This window comes from Elephas maximus, chromosome 26 (genome assembly GCF_024166365.1).
Source record: "Elephas maximus indicus isolate mEleMax1 chromosome 26, mEleMax1 primary haplotype, whole genome shotgun sequence".
NCBI classification, from domain to species: domain Eukaryota; kingdom Metazoa; phylum Chordata; class Mammalia; order Proboscidea; family Elephantidae; genus Elephas; species Elephas maximus.
In genome coordinates this window covers 17,767,975-17,782,165 of record NC_064844.1, presented here as the reverse complement: position 1 = coordinate 17,782,165, position 14,191 = coordinate 17,767,975, and the positions used below count along the sequence as shown (strand labels likewise).

The 14,191-nt window shown below is 40.6% G+C and overlaps 1 protein-coding gene across 1 annotated transcript in view; it reads left to right on the top strand.

Moving 5' to 3' along the window:
- Nucleotides 1–14,191, top strand: part of CAMKMT (calmodulin-lysine N-methyltransferase) — a 459,389-nt gene that overhangs the window by 430,482 nt on the left and 14,716 nt on the right. Inside the window, exons 8-9 of the mRNA XM_049870491.1 lie at nucleotides 1,374–1,448; nucleotides 10,640–10,703. Coding sequence (XP_049726448.1) covers nucleotides 1,374–1,448; nucleotides 10,640–10,703 — 139 coding nt within the window. The remainder of the gene's footprint in view (nucleotides 1–1,373; nucleotides 1,449–10,639; nucleotides 10,704–14,191) is intronic.

Genomic DNA, 14,191 nt, shown 5'->3' with positions numbered 1-14,191 from the left:
TCAATTCCAACTCATAGCAACCCTACCGGACAGAGTAGAACTACCGGGTAGGGTTTCCAAGGAACAGCCATTGGATTCACGCTGCCGACCTTTTGGCTAGCAGCTGACCCCCTAACCGCTATACCACCAGGGCTCCTCGCAAAGATTACAGCCTTGGAAACCTTGTGAGTTAGTTCTACCCTGCCCTGTAGGGTCACTATGAGTCAGAATTGACTTGATGGCAATGGTGTGTGGCCTGCCGGGCTGCCGCCCTGAAGGCACCGTCGTGATACAGCGCAGGGCCTGGCACATAGTAGGTGCTCAGTACAAATAAGTTAAATGAGCTCATGAGCAACAGACGCGCAGTCTGCCCAGGCATTTTCATGGCGATGTGTGTTGTCTTTCCACCTTAAGAAATTCACGAGCTCTGATGTGCGTTAATGTATACGCACATTTTGCATATACTTTTTGTACTTATTAAAAGAAGACTTATTTTCACATTCAAACATGTGACTTTTCACTCAAGGAAGATGAAGAGAAATAAAGAATTCAGCAGGGTAAGTTAACTGTAACTGGACAGGGTAGACTCGGATCGCTCAATTTAGCTTTAAGTAACAAAACAGAAAATAAGAGCAGAATTTTGGTTTGAAAAACAGTGCTATAAATCATGGTTTTGGCATGATGGAGAGAGGAATCATTAAAACACATTAATGTAAAATGCTAATCATCACAGTTCTTAATTGAAAGTGACTTGAAATCTCTGTTGGCTTCATAAATATGACTGGAGTTTTCAAATAGATGTTATTAATGATTGTTATTAATGTAAAGTTTAAAACACCCTCTTTTGGAGACTAAGTGTTAGAATGGGTGAAATTTGGTCATATTTTAAAATATGCCTATAAACTGAGAACTACCAAATGAAAATTGGCTGTTCTTTTATTCTCTTTCTCCATCTTGCTAAATTGCTCATTTCATAAGTAAGAAATGCAACTGACATGCCCGGCAGGCTGGATATACACTAAATCTCACATGGTTTATTTTTATAAATTTGTATTCCAGTCAGATGGGAAATACTTCGATTTCAATATTATCTCATTGGTCTTAAGCGTCTAGAGTCATTCTAACAACTATGGTAAAGATATTTCTCCCGAGCTTGCCTACAAAAACCTACAAAAACTAACACAAGCTTAACTATTGTATTTAAATAGAGAATTCTTCTTTTAGATTTGAAGACTAAGTAAAATATAGAACAGTTTTTTCTTATTATGCCTTTTGAAATAATTTGTATATATCTTTTAAGTGATTTCAAATGCCACAAAAAATAATGTTAATAGCTCGAAATCAAAAGTTAAAAAAAAACCTGAGTATAATTTTTAAAATCTTTTTTCCTCAAGCGTTTTACGATGGGATAACGAGACAGATGTCTCTCAACTGGAAGGACATTTTGACATTGTTATGTGTGCTGACTGGTAAGTACATAAAAATCATAAAACTGTTAGAAAAAAAATAGCTTTGCTAGAGTAATTGGGCTGTGCTGCTTCGCTGATGGCTAAGCAAAGTCAACAAATGAAGCACAAAGCCACCTTAACCTCAGCAAATTAATATTCATCTCAATGTGACAGTTATAAGGTAGTCTTCTATCACACAGTAACTTCTACCACATTATTTCCCAAAGATTGATTTTGAGAAGCATTTCCATTTTCTGGAATTGCCTCTCTTTCATGCTTGATGTATCAGTAAATGGACGACTTAGGCAAATTGCAAATAATTATGGCTCAGAGAGGAATAGTCTGGAGAAAAAGGAGTTTATCAACACAAACAGCTCAATTAGCTTACTTCTTTGGAAAGATCTGACTATTGACATAAGGGAACATATATGTGTGTACACACGCTCATCTGCACTCCAGCAAATAAACATGGCTATGGAATGTCTTTGAAGACATGTCTTTTCTTAAAAATGTATGTTTGCTACCTAATATTTTCAGTGTCTTCAGTTATGATACTTAATTATCCATAAAACAAAAATGATAGAATTATGTTTTTATTCTTATGCAAATAATAGTCTTGAAATCTGTCAGATGCCTGCTTTTTAAAAAATAATTTACATTAGATATTAGTCTTCTCTTTTAACCCAATCTATTTATTTGTTAATGCAAGTCTGATCCTAAGTTATAGGATAACTGTGCTTCAGACCTTAATAATGATTTCAACTGATTTATGTATTTTCTTTCCACGTGTTGAATAATAATCGTTTCATCATGTGGGAAATGTTGACAGTTGACAAGTACTCTCCATATTGTTAGGAGGACGATCTTATTCATAGTTTCATCTTGATGGTTCTTATGACACCCTCGATATGAATACGTGGGTGCAGATTCTAGGGAAGTTCTATTACATTGTTAAGCCCAATTGTCAGATCCAGAACCCAGGCACTTTCCCCAAGGAGAGTCAAATGAATGGAATTGAATTTTTCACGAAGGAAACTTTTTATTTTAAAAAGATTTTCAATGGGTAACTTTTCCACCAAAGTCAATGAAATTAAATTCTTCTAAAAACTACTCGACAAGAAGTAAATGTTTTGTTTTTAGCTGAGATTTTCTCTTGCTTCCTGGCTCTTTCAGCCTCTTTGCACTGAGTTTCAGAAAACCTTGTTGCAAATACAGGCAAAATGTAGTTTTCTGACGCATCATTGATATTATGCTTCATTGTGACATCCCTCATCTAATCAAAAATAAGGAGCTAAAACCTCACCATATGATTTGAGCAAGTAATTTAGTAAATGCCTTTCCTCACCAAATCTGAGAAAGGAGCCTCCAGGTCTCATTGCACAGATGAAGATAATGCTGGCAGGATTAGATCAGATTAAGCATGAAAGTCAGATCAGAGAGCACCAGAAGGAAGGAAGGAGGGCAGTATCTTCTGGAGGTTTAGGCAAGGGTCGAACACGAATGGGCTCCCGATTATGTGGGGAAAGTCAGGTCTGGCCAAGAGATTTAGAGTTATTTGTCCTTCACACAAATATCAAAACAGCCTGGCTCTGTCATATCTGGTATTATGGTCACTCACACCATGTCATCCTATTTGTACCAGAGAGACAAGCAGAGGAAGTAAGATTTAAGCTCTTTTCTGATTAATGTTCTCAGTCACGTTAAAAATAGCCACACAACATGTTTGAAAATAGTCTTTTTTTTTTTTTCTCTTTTCCCCTAGCCAACAACAGGGTCACGTCCAACTGAAATACATAATGCATACTCAGTTTAAGGCTTTCATTAAAAATACATAACATAATACAATTTTACATGTATACACACACACACACACAGAGAGCTGTGTGAGAATTTATGGATACAAACAAAGTAAGTTTTATAAATGGCTTTTCTATGCATGAATTGTTGAGTTTGTTTGTTTTTCCCGGTGTTTTAAGTGCCAGAAAGTCAGTCTGTTTATCATTTCCTGTTGGTAAATGTGAAACATTAAGCTACTGTCACTGCTATTTTTTTTGGAAAGAAATGCTTGGGTAATGGCCTCTGTCCATATTCACAGGGATGGGTAAGCTGGTTAGAAACTTAGAAAGCAAAGTAATGTTTATAATACGCTCGTTGTGCCTAGAGCAATGAAATGCAGGATTTCACGAGTGCTTTGTGTCCTGTTGGCTCACCGTTTCTCTGTCAGAGTCGCGGCATGGTTGCTGCTTCCAGGGGCAGGCAGGCTGACCATGCTACGTTCTTTTTTTTTTTTAAGACTGTCACAGAAGAGCAAAAGAAAGCTCTCTTAAAACACCACCTCAAGACGAAACCTCAGATACTCTGTGCCAGAAATAGGTGCCACACATACATAAAAAAAAAAAATTTTTTTTTTTTTTTTAGATCAGGTTTAATCTCACACCATCCTTTAGTCATTGACAGTCAATAAGATCTGGATTAGGCGACAGGAATATGAAGGAAGAGTCTGAGTTCAGATACCAGGTACATGGAGATTAAATTCTTCTTGAAGCATTTCCAGCAAGGGTGGCATTGTCTGATTCTCTGAATAACTAACCAGCGGTGCTGCTTGATCCCATTTACATGAAAACAAGCTGTATTCACAAACCTATTCCAGACCTTTTTTTTTTTTATTCCAGACCCACATTGTGGTTCAAGTAAAATGTACATGGTTACAACAAGCGGTGGTATGTTTATGTTCTTAAATCATTCGTATATTCATATATTTACATTCAAACATTCATAAACCTGTGGGCAGTGAGGGAAAGAACTGATTTATCAGAAGAGACAGTCTCTTGGTTCACATCTACATTTCAGAGCTCAACTAAATTATAAAATAAAGAGGGCTAGCAGTGAAAGCTGGCCATTATGTCCCCGTTCAGCATTTTTGATAATGAAAAATCGTTTCGTGGTTCAAGAGTTCCTAAATAACTTGTAAAATGTCAACTTTGAAATAAGCAGAAGGAAAAGTCAAGTACAACCACACCTGCAAAAGGATGCTGTTGACAAACATCAAAATATTAGAAATATTTCGCCACAGGTGTAGGAAAAAAAGCCTGCTTATTAAGTCCTTCAATGGACTTGTTTAAATTTGAATTTAATATACAGATTCCTTTCTGCTGGTACACAGTCCAGCCCGGTCCTTGGCACGCTTCGAACAGCGAGTGATGGTCGATTTTAAGCCTGCCTTTCCAGACTCCTGTTCAATCACAGTAAAATCTCAGGGTCTGGAAGTGAGCTGTTTGTTATCCAATGAACGCTTTCATTCAGTGTTTGACGGCTCTCCAGTTCATTGTAGCTCTGCAAAAATAGAAATGTCTCTGTACGTTTGGGTGCTTAAAGGCTGGGAAGCACCTCTGAAATGCCACCCATAACCTGGCCCATTGAGGTATGCAGGACCGTCAGCACAACCGCACACAGGTGGCTGGAGACTTTGGAAGAAATAGGGGAAAATACGTCGGCCTGTAGCACCCCACTTTGTTTGCTGTCTCAGTGTTTTCACCCTGGCTATACGTTGGATTGTTTCTTTTTTCCATCCTTTTTACTTTATTCTAAATGATGAGAAAAGTTTAATTTTAAAGCTGTTTTGTGAAAATGTTATTTTCTTTCTCAAAGCAGAAATGCTATAGGCTGTAGAATTTCTTTGTTTTCTTTCGGATGCTGTGATCATAATGAAAACACCAGAACCCATTGCCATCGAGTAGATTCTGACTCATAGGGTAGAACTGCACCGTAGGTCATCCAAGGAGCACCTGTTGGATTTGAACCACTGACCTTTTGGTTAGCAGTCATAGCTCTTAACCACTATGCTGTCAGGGTTTCCGCTGTAATTATGGGCAACTCTAAATCACAACTCACAGAACTCTACACCTGAAAAGCTCTTTAACCCAAACGCAGTCAACCCTTCCAACTCACACCTGAGGAGATTCAGTCCCAAAAATGATATACACAAATTGCCCAGGAATTCACAACTAAAGGGGTAGAACCCAAGTAAGATTAAAACCCAGCGTCAGTCCCAACTCCCACAGCAATCGGCTGGCAAACGTTGAAAGAGGTCATTCCACTGCCGAAAGTTAAGTCTAAAACAGAGACTTTAACTCAGCACGTTGCACCTTGCAAATTACATGGGGGTCTTCCTTTCTGTGGATACTGACAGAAGACCTGCCTCCTTGTTCTCTGTGAGAATTAATTTCCCAGTGAGAGGAATCATGGATGCTCTGTGCTCTGCATAAAACTCTGAGTCTAAGGGAGGCGATGAAAATGGTCCAGCACCTTTCCTTTGTCCTAAAACCTGCGCTTCAGATCGGTGGAATGAAGCTAGAGTTGATTCCACAAGTGAATTACATAGAGCGTTGTGAGAGTGCATGTGTGCGCATGTGTGTGTTAATGGCCAAACTATACTGACTGCGGTGTCGCGCTGCATTTTGCTCAGTAACTGGAGGGAGAGTTGAAATGGTATCTCCATACCAATCACTGACCCACTCAGCCTTTTTAAATAGATCCACTTAAGCTACTGCTGTTCTCTGAGCCCATTAGGACTTATTGAAGGGGTGAATTTTCAGGAGATTATATATGGCTCCCACTAAAGCACACTGAAATTGCTCATAGGATGTTTCCTACAAATTGTTATAAATTCTGCTTCAGAGCTGAGTAGAAGAGTGAGCTTGCTTAGAATAAAGATCTATTAGAGAACCACGAGAGTTGGTTATGGGAGATTTGATTTGGAGTGATGGAGTAGATAGGATTACCCTTCAAATAACAACGTTTGGAGTGGGTGCCGTGTCTTAAACTGCATTTTCCAGTGAGCTGTGATGTTAGTATCTTTGTCATCACTGCCAATGTTAAATAGAGAGAGTATTTGATACAGCATGTTTGTAAGGTCAGCTTTCAAGGTGCTGTTTATTTTTTCTAATGATCTTACTTGCTCTTAGGATGCACAGGTATAAACTGAACAGTGTGCTTTGCTTAATGCTGTGTATCCAAAAGCTAGGACTCTTATAGGCCTGAGTAACAGCTATTTTCCCCGAGTGATAGCCTCCTTAAAAAAAAAAAAAAAAAAGGCATAATTATTAAAATTCAAGGTACTATTACCCTGCTTAAAAATAAAGTGGATAGTCCTACAGAGCAAACTTTTAAAAAGACTTAGTTACCATGTGATTCTTTTCTTATCAGTCCTTAATGGTTATTAATCACTGTTTAACATGACTTAATGATGAATCTTTATAGAGTTTGAATTAGATACATTGTGTGCACCAAGATTTAATTGTATAGTTTTATGGAAAGATACCAACGTCCTCCCATGAGCCACAACCAGGTAATTCTGAGTGATATTCTTAGATAGAATGGGATAAGGTTCCCATTCTAGACATGGTTTCTAGCTCATCTGAACAGAATTCTTTTTTCCATTGCTCAAAGCATCCTTCCATAAAAAAAAAAAAAAAAAAAACCTTCCACTGAACATATCATGGTGACCAAAGAAAACCAAGCCCTGATTTCTTGGAGACTTCTCATTAAATGCTCTTCCAGCTCCTTGTTGCCAAAAAGGGAGTCAATCGGATGAGAAACGAGCCCTGTCCAGTTGATACATCCTACCTAAATGTTGATTCATCCTTAACAAGCGTACCTATAAGCCATTTTAGGATTATTGAAAGTAACCCCCTAAGTGCCTCAATTTCAAGAACTGTCTTGATCAATCAGTCAGGCAGTAAGTGAATATCCATGGAGCTCTGCCTATGTGTGTATACTATGCTGGGGCTAGTGGTGCATAAATGAATACAGAACAGAAGCTCCTTGAGGATGGGAACTTTGTCTTATTTATAGCTTATCTCCAGTGCCTAAAACAGTACCTAGCATGTAGTAGGTGCTCCACAAATATTTTTCAACTAACATGTATTATTAATTTGACGCTCTCAACAGCCACATAGGTGGGCCTTTATGGACAAGGAAACCAAGGCCTCATTGAAGTGACTTGCCCAAAGTCACATAGCAAAAAAGTCAGAGCCAGTGCACTATTAAACGTTGAACTACACTCTTCTCTTGTCTGAAGTGTAGCTCCACACAGCAGCCCCCCTGAAGGAGGACAATAGCCCTCCTACTGACAGCTGATAGTCACCCCGAGTTTGGACAAGGGTAAGGCAGGGCCCTGGCATAGGTGGCACTTACTGATGCTATGTGAAGAGTAGGGAGGCAAAATCAGAGGGGCCCACAGCAACTTGTAGCATTAGAAATGGGAACAGGGGCCTTGCTTAGGCCCTGATGGGATGGCTGATGCATAGGCTGCCGGGTATTCTAGCCTAAGTTGTGAGGAGCCACCCACAAGAGGGGAATTCCAAGTTGTAAATGGTAGGGTCTTCCACATTACTCTCCAAATAAATGCATTTGGAATTGTGGTATGGACTAAGATGCTGTCATGAATTGAATTGCATCTCCCCAAAATATGTGTTCATCTGGCTAGGCTATGATTCCCAGTATTGTCTAGTTGTCCTTTATTTTGTGATCCTATGTAATTTTCCTATGTGTTATAAAACCTAACCTCTATGATGTTAATGAGGCAGGACACAATCTACAGGATTAGGTTGTATCTTGAGTTAATCTCTTGAGATAGAGAAGAGAGCAGAGAGGAGAGGGATGTCCTACCACCAAGAAAGAAGAGATGGGAAAAGAGCATATCCTTTGGACCCAGGGTCCCTGTGCTGAGCAGCTTCTAGACTAGGGGAAGATTGGTGACAAGGACCTTCCCCCAGAACCAACAGAGAAAGAAAGCCTTCCCCTGGAGCTGGCACCCTGAATTCGGACTTCTAGCCTCCTAAACTGTGAGATAATATATTTATCTTTGTTAGCAATACACTTGTGGTATTTCTGTTATAGCAGCACTAGATAACTAAGACAGATTTCTTTTCAAAAACAGTTCTGCTTTCCCTGCTTTTTTCTAAAACTGTCATTGTGAATTTTTATTACATGGAAGATAGTCTTTTTTTTTTTTTTTTTTTGCTTTGCTTTGCAAAAGCACAGCCTAGAGGTAATCACTCTAAAGCTGAAGATCTATGTGTCACCCTTGTTAAGCCTTGACTACCTCTGTGCCACTGCTCATCTTCTATGACTTCTAGCCTTCCAGGAATCCATCATGGTCTACCATGTTCTCAGCCCTTTTCCAAGTGTGGAAGAGGTGAAGAAACATAAGAGCTGCTTCTTGCCTTCAAGTTTAGAGTCTGGGTGGGAGGTAATTCTGGAACATAAGACCTGGAAGAACATTCAAATGCTCTACTGTGTGATACTGAACTTGGAGAACAAAGAGGTCACCATGAACTGAAGGAACCAAGGAAGGCTTTCTAGACAAACCTTGCCTACCTCCAGCCATCTAACGACCTGCTTCTCCTACCTAAATCTGTCTGTCACCTGCCCCTCTTCCACTCATTACTTTGTGTTTAGGAGTAATTGGAATCAAGTGTGAGAGACAGTATGGCGCACAGACCCTGAAGCCAAACCGCGTAGACGTGAACCCCAGCTTTGCCACTCAGCAGTTGTGTGACTCTGAGCCAGTTACTGAACTTCTCTATGCCTCAGTCTCCTTAGCTGTAAAAAATGAATAATAGTAATAACTACCTCATAGGGAATAACATGAGGATTAAATGAGCTAATCCGTGAAAAACTCCTAGAAGGATGCTTGCACCTAGTACAGAGCTCAATAAGTATTAACTGTTTTGTTATTAAGAAGCCTGAATGGAGAGTTAATATACATCTATTTAGAGTAAGAAAACGAGTTTAAAACTCATGCATTAAAAAAAAAAACATAAGCACTCAGCTGCTAACCAAAAGATCAGCAGTTCGAACCCACCAGCCACTCCATGAGAGGAAGATGTGGCAGTCTGCTTCTGTAAAGATTACAACCTTGGAAACCCTATGGGGCAGTTCTACTCTGTCCTATAGGGTTGATAGGAATTGGAGTCGACTCAATGGTAATGAGTTGTTGGCTTTGTAATTAAAATTTGTGTTGGTCTCTGACATTTATGTCTAATCTATATACACTTGTACCTGGCTCGTGATAGTGTAAGCTCCAGAAGGACAGGTTGTACCTCATCTCCGTTACCTTTTCCCCCTGTTTAATGCTGTTGGAGTCCCATGACTTTGGCAACCAGATATCCTGGATTTTCCAGGACTGTTCAGATTTCACAGACTCAGCTCCATTTTCTGAGCTCCAAACTTCATAATTATCAGAGTTATGAGTATCCTAATATGGAATTCAGAAGAAAAGTGGTTCCATCCAATGGGTGGTGACAGACTTTAGCAAATTTGTTTTCACTTGACAGAGTGCTCTGGGGCCTTCTCTAGATGCTGTAAGACTCACATGGTATTTGACAGCTAACTCTTCACCACCTAGTACCAAGTAAACCAAACTCAGAGATCTAAGACCTGTAAGTCTCAGATAAGGAAACTCTATCCCAAGATTCCAAGACGAGGCCTGGAAGACAGAGTCAGAATAACCCAACCAAAAGTTGACAGAGCAAAAGCAGAAATTCTCCAAAGGCCAGAGGGGGAAAATGAAAAACCACAGTTAACTGGGGGGAAAATGAACATACAGGTCAATGGGAAAAAATCCAGAGCAGCCATGGTTTCTGTTTTGCAACGCCTAAGCCTGTTTTTTGTTTTTGGAGCCTGTTTTTTTGTTTTTGGAGCCATTTACTCCTAGGTCACTAGGTGAGTCTAACCTCAGTGTGATTCCTAGTCACCAGAACTGCTACCACCTGAGACCTGTTGTGTGGTTTGAGTGTGATGGGTCTTGGGGTTTGTTTTGGGGGGGAGGCAGCCTCAAAGCACCCTCTGTGGGAAGAGGGCCAGGTCTATGAGCCTGGGCTCTGATGACCAGAAGTGCCGGGAGTACTTCATCTCACCAGATGGTTTCCCCCACACAGCGGTTTAGAAATTGTCCCTTCAGCATTTACACGTGCCCAGTCATGTGTGAATCCTGGCCCCTTGCATGTTGACAACTTGGCTTTAGTTAGATAACACAATATCTTTTCTGTTTTTTTTTTTTTTTCAATGGGACACTTGAATGGAAGGAAACAATTTCTCTTTTTTAGCTTTGGGTAAACATGTGTAATTAGCCTTGTACTTATCTCCATTAGTATCATTAGAATTGAAAACCCAGTTTAATCTGGATTCTGCTCTCTTCTCAATGTCAGCCTGTTTCTGGACCAGTACAGAGCCAGCCTTGTTGATGCAATAAAGAGATTACTCCAGCCCAGGGTAAGTATGTTTCTATTTTCTCCCTAACACTGGCTTCAGAATAATTAGTTTGTGCACAAAGATGGAGAGAGTAATGGAATGGCAGGATTAATGTCATGTAATACTTTAATACTTATTATGTCCAACTTCAATTGGGCCTTCTGATCTATCAGATTCTTCCCTAATCATAACTAGGAAACTTCTTACCCTTGGCCTTCTGATAAGAAACACAGTGGGTAGTAAAATGGATAAAACCGCTTCAAAGATACTGTGAGGTTATTTTTATCAAAGCATTTCTTGAGTCTTTTCCTTTGATAAAAATATCTCCATATTAAAGTAGAAGTATGATATTGAAAGTTTTCTGTTGACTTCTGTCATTTTTAATCCCTTCAATGGGTGCCTTTATCAATGGGTATTTATTTATTGAGAAAGAATTTTTTTTCCTTTTTATTTCTGTTTATGTTCAAGTAAAAGAACTTTAGATTAATCTGTATATTAAAAGTTCTATGCTTGAAAAGGAAGCCATTATTTACATATTATAAACATTAGGTCACAATGAAGCCAAGCATGGCATAAAATATTGTGCACATTTTTACATTTATATATCCATTTATGCCTGTGAGTAAATTACAGAGTTTGTATCCACTCTTATTTTGTTGGGCTGTTAGACTAAGCTAGGAGGTCCTGCAGCCTAAATGGAGAGTTAATATACATCTATTTAAAGTAAGAAAACGAGTTTAAAGCTCATGCATTTAAAAAAAAAAAAATCTTATAAGTATATAAGACTCTTGCTGTGTTATAGGAATTTAAAAGAAGTTAACATATTAATGTAATCTAAGGCATGAATTCACATTTATCTGAGAAAAGTCTGCAAAGATAGGCAGGTAGGTAGGTAGATAGACAGACAGACAGATACATAGATAAACAAGCAGATAGGTAGGTAGGTAGGCAGATAGGTAGATAGATGAGATAGATAATAGATACTTATACAAGCAGATAGATAGGTAGGTAGGTGGATAGGTAGATAGGCAGGCGGGCAGACGGACAGAAGGATAGATAGATTGATAGATAATAGATACATATACAAGCAGATAGGTAGGTAGGTGGGTAGGTAGATAGGTAGGTAAATTGGATGGATGGATGGATGGATGGATGGATGGATGGATGGATGGATGGATGGATGGATGGATGGATGGATGGATGGATGGATGGATGGATGGATGGATGGATGGATGGATGGATGGATGGATGGATGGATGGATGGATGGATGGATGGATGGATGGATGGGTGGGTGGGTGGGTGGGTGGGTGGATGGATGGATGATAGATTGATAGATGATAGATATACAAGCAGATAGGTATGTAGGTAGGTAGGTGGGTAGATAGGTAGGTAGATAGATGATAGAGAGATAGGTAGGTAGATAGGTAGATAGAGGTAGGTAGATAGGTAGGTGGGTAGATAGGTAGATATGTGTATACATGTACATATAAAAGTATTTTCTGAAGTTTTGTTTCTAAAATCTTTTTTACAAAGAAAGCTTGCTGTCATCTTCTGACCTTTGCAAGACTTACAGACTAACACCTTACAATCTTTCTTTTCTATCTTCTTCACACTGAAGCTTCCCAGAGCAATTTGATAATCACCCTTTGCTTTACACTGTTGCTTCTTATTTTGTTATGTCTGTATAGCTCAGAGACTTTACACAGGCCTCTCAGAGGAATAACCACAGCTTTGCAAGTGGTAATCAATTAAGTTAAATTGGCCTCAGTTCCCCCTGCAATGTGGGTAGTAGGCCTTGAGGTAGGGAAGGGGCATGCTCCAAGCTATTGACAGCTGCTGCCATGGCTGTGTGAGCAGCCCAAGTTGAGGGTAGAAAAAGGAACTTGGGGCCTCTTCATCCCCACCCTGGAAGGAGCCCTGGTGGTGCATTGCTTAAAGCATTTGGCTGCTAACCAAAAAGTTTGGCAGTTCGAACTCAACAGCTGTTCCACGAGAGAAAGATGTGACACTCTGCTTCCGTAAAGATTTACAGCCTTGGAAACCCTAGGGGCAGTTCTACTCTGTCCTATAGGGTCACTATGAGTCGGAATGGACTCCATGGCAGTGGGTTAGTGGGTTCATCCCCCCGCCACCCCCTCCCTCTCCCACCCTACTCTAACCCCCAAACCCCCAGTTAACCTTGAGTGATTCTTATGAGCATTTGGAAGTTCAGGGTTTTCAGGGAGGCCGCTGGGATTCTTGGAAGGAAAGGCCTGTCTGAAAATGTATCTACCTAGATACAATGCTTTCAAGGACTCCTGGATCTCACACTGCACAAACAGCACTTCACTCTCGCCAACACCCCTTCAAAGCCTATTTGTGGCGGATACTCTCTGCTCTGCAGAGGATTCGCTTGATTTACAATAGAAAACTGCCCAAGCTATGAATAGACCTAAATGCAGATTGGACTGGAGTCTCCAGCAGCAATCCCGTACCCTCTATTAAACCCTGAACCACACCCTACCCCTGTCTGAAGAGCAGCTCCACAGAGTAGCCCCCTCTGAAGATAAACAGCAGCCCTCCTACTGACAGCTGATACTCACCCTGAGCTCCTACAAGGGTGGGACAGGGCCCTGCAGTGGGTGGCACTTACTGATGCTATCTATGTGACGAGCAGGGAGTGAAATTTCGACTGGCCCACAGGAACCTGCAGTGTTAGAAATGAGAGCAGGAGCCTTGCTTTGGCCCTGATGGGATGGCTGATGCACAGGCTGCCAGGTGTTCTAGCCTAAGGTGTGAGGGGCCACCCACGTGAGGGGGAAATCCAAGTTAGAGATGGTAGCACCAAAATGACCACCCAGGAATCTCATCCTCGTGCAGAGGTCTGGGGAGCCAGGACATTTGGACTCCCTGGGCTTCTACCCAGATGGACCTTGGCAGTGAACAGCACAGTCCACATCCTGTGCTAGTGGGCAGGAAGAGTTCCACACCTTGGTGGGAACTAGAGGGAAAACTGGACCCTCTCCTTTTTAAATCTCAGTGCTGGCTGTCCTGCTTCCAAAGGACCTCCCTTGGCTGAGTATAGAAGCCACAGTCCAAGACTAATACCATGTTAAAGATTTTATGACATTATAGTTAGAGCTGGTTTTAATGTTCTCTTGAGCCCAGCTGCTCCTCCATGATTTTGTGGCCCCAGTACTGAAGGTGGCACAAGAGGCCCAAAAGAAACGACATGGAGGACTGCACTGGGGGGGTCCTGTGTTCTCAGTAATTCAAGGCTCAGCAAATTCAGTGCAAAACACAGTGGATGAGGTCTCAGGGCGTTCAGCAAAACCCACACTTCAGCCAAATGCCTTAAATTCAGAGAAGGACGCCAGTTTCTGAAGATGAGGTATAGTGGGTGGAAAGAGTCAGAAAAAAACTGCATACAAGACTCAAGTCTCCTCTTAATGACCACTTGCCTCTCTGAGCCTGAGTTTCCTCACCTGTAAAAAGGCAGAAATGATTCCTACCTTGGGCATTGGGTAAG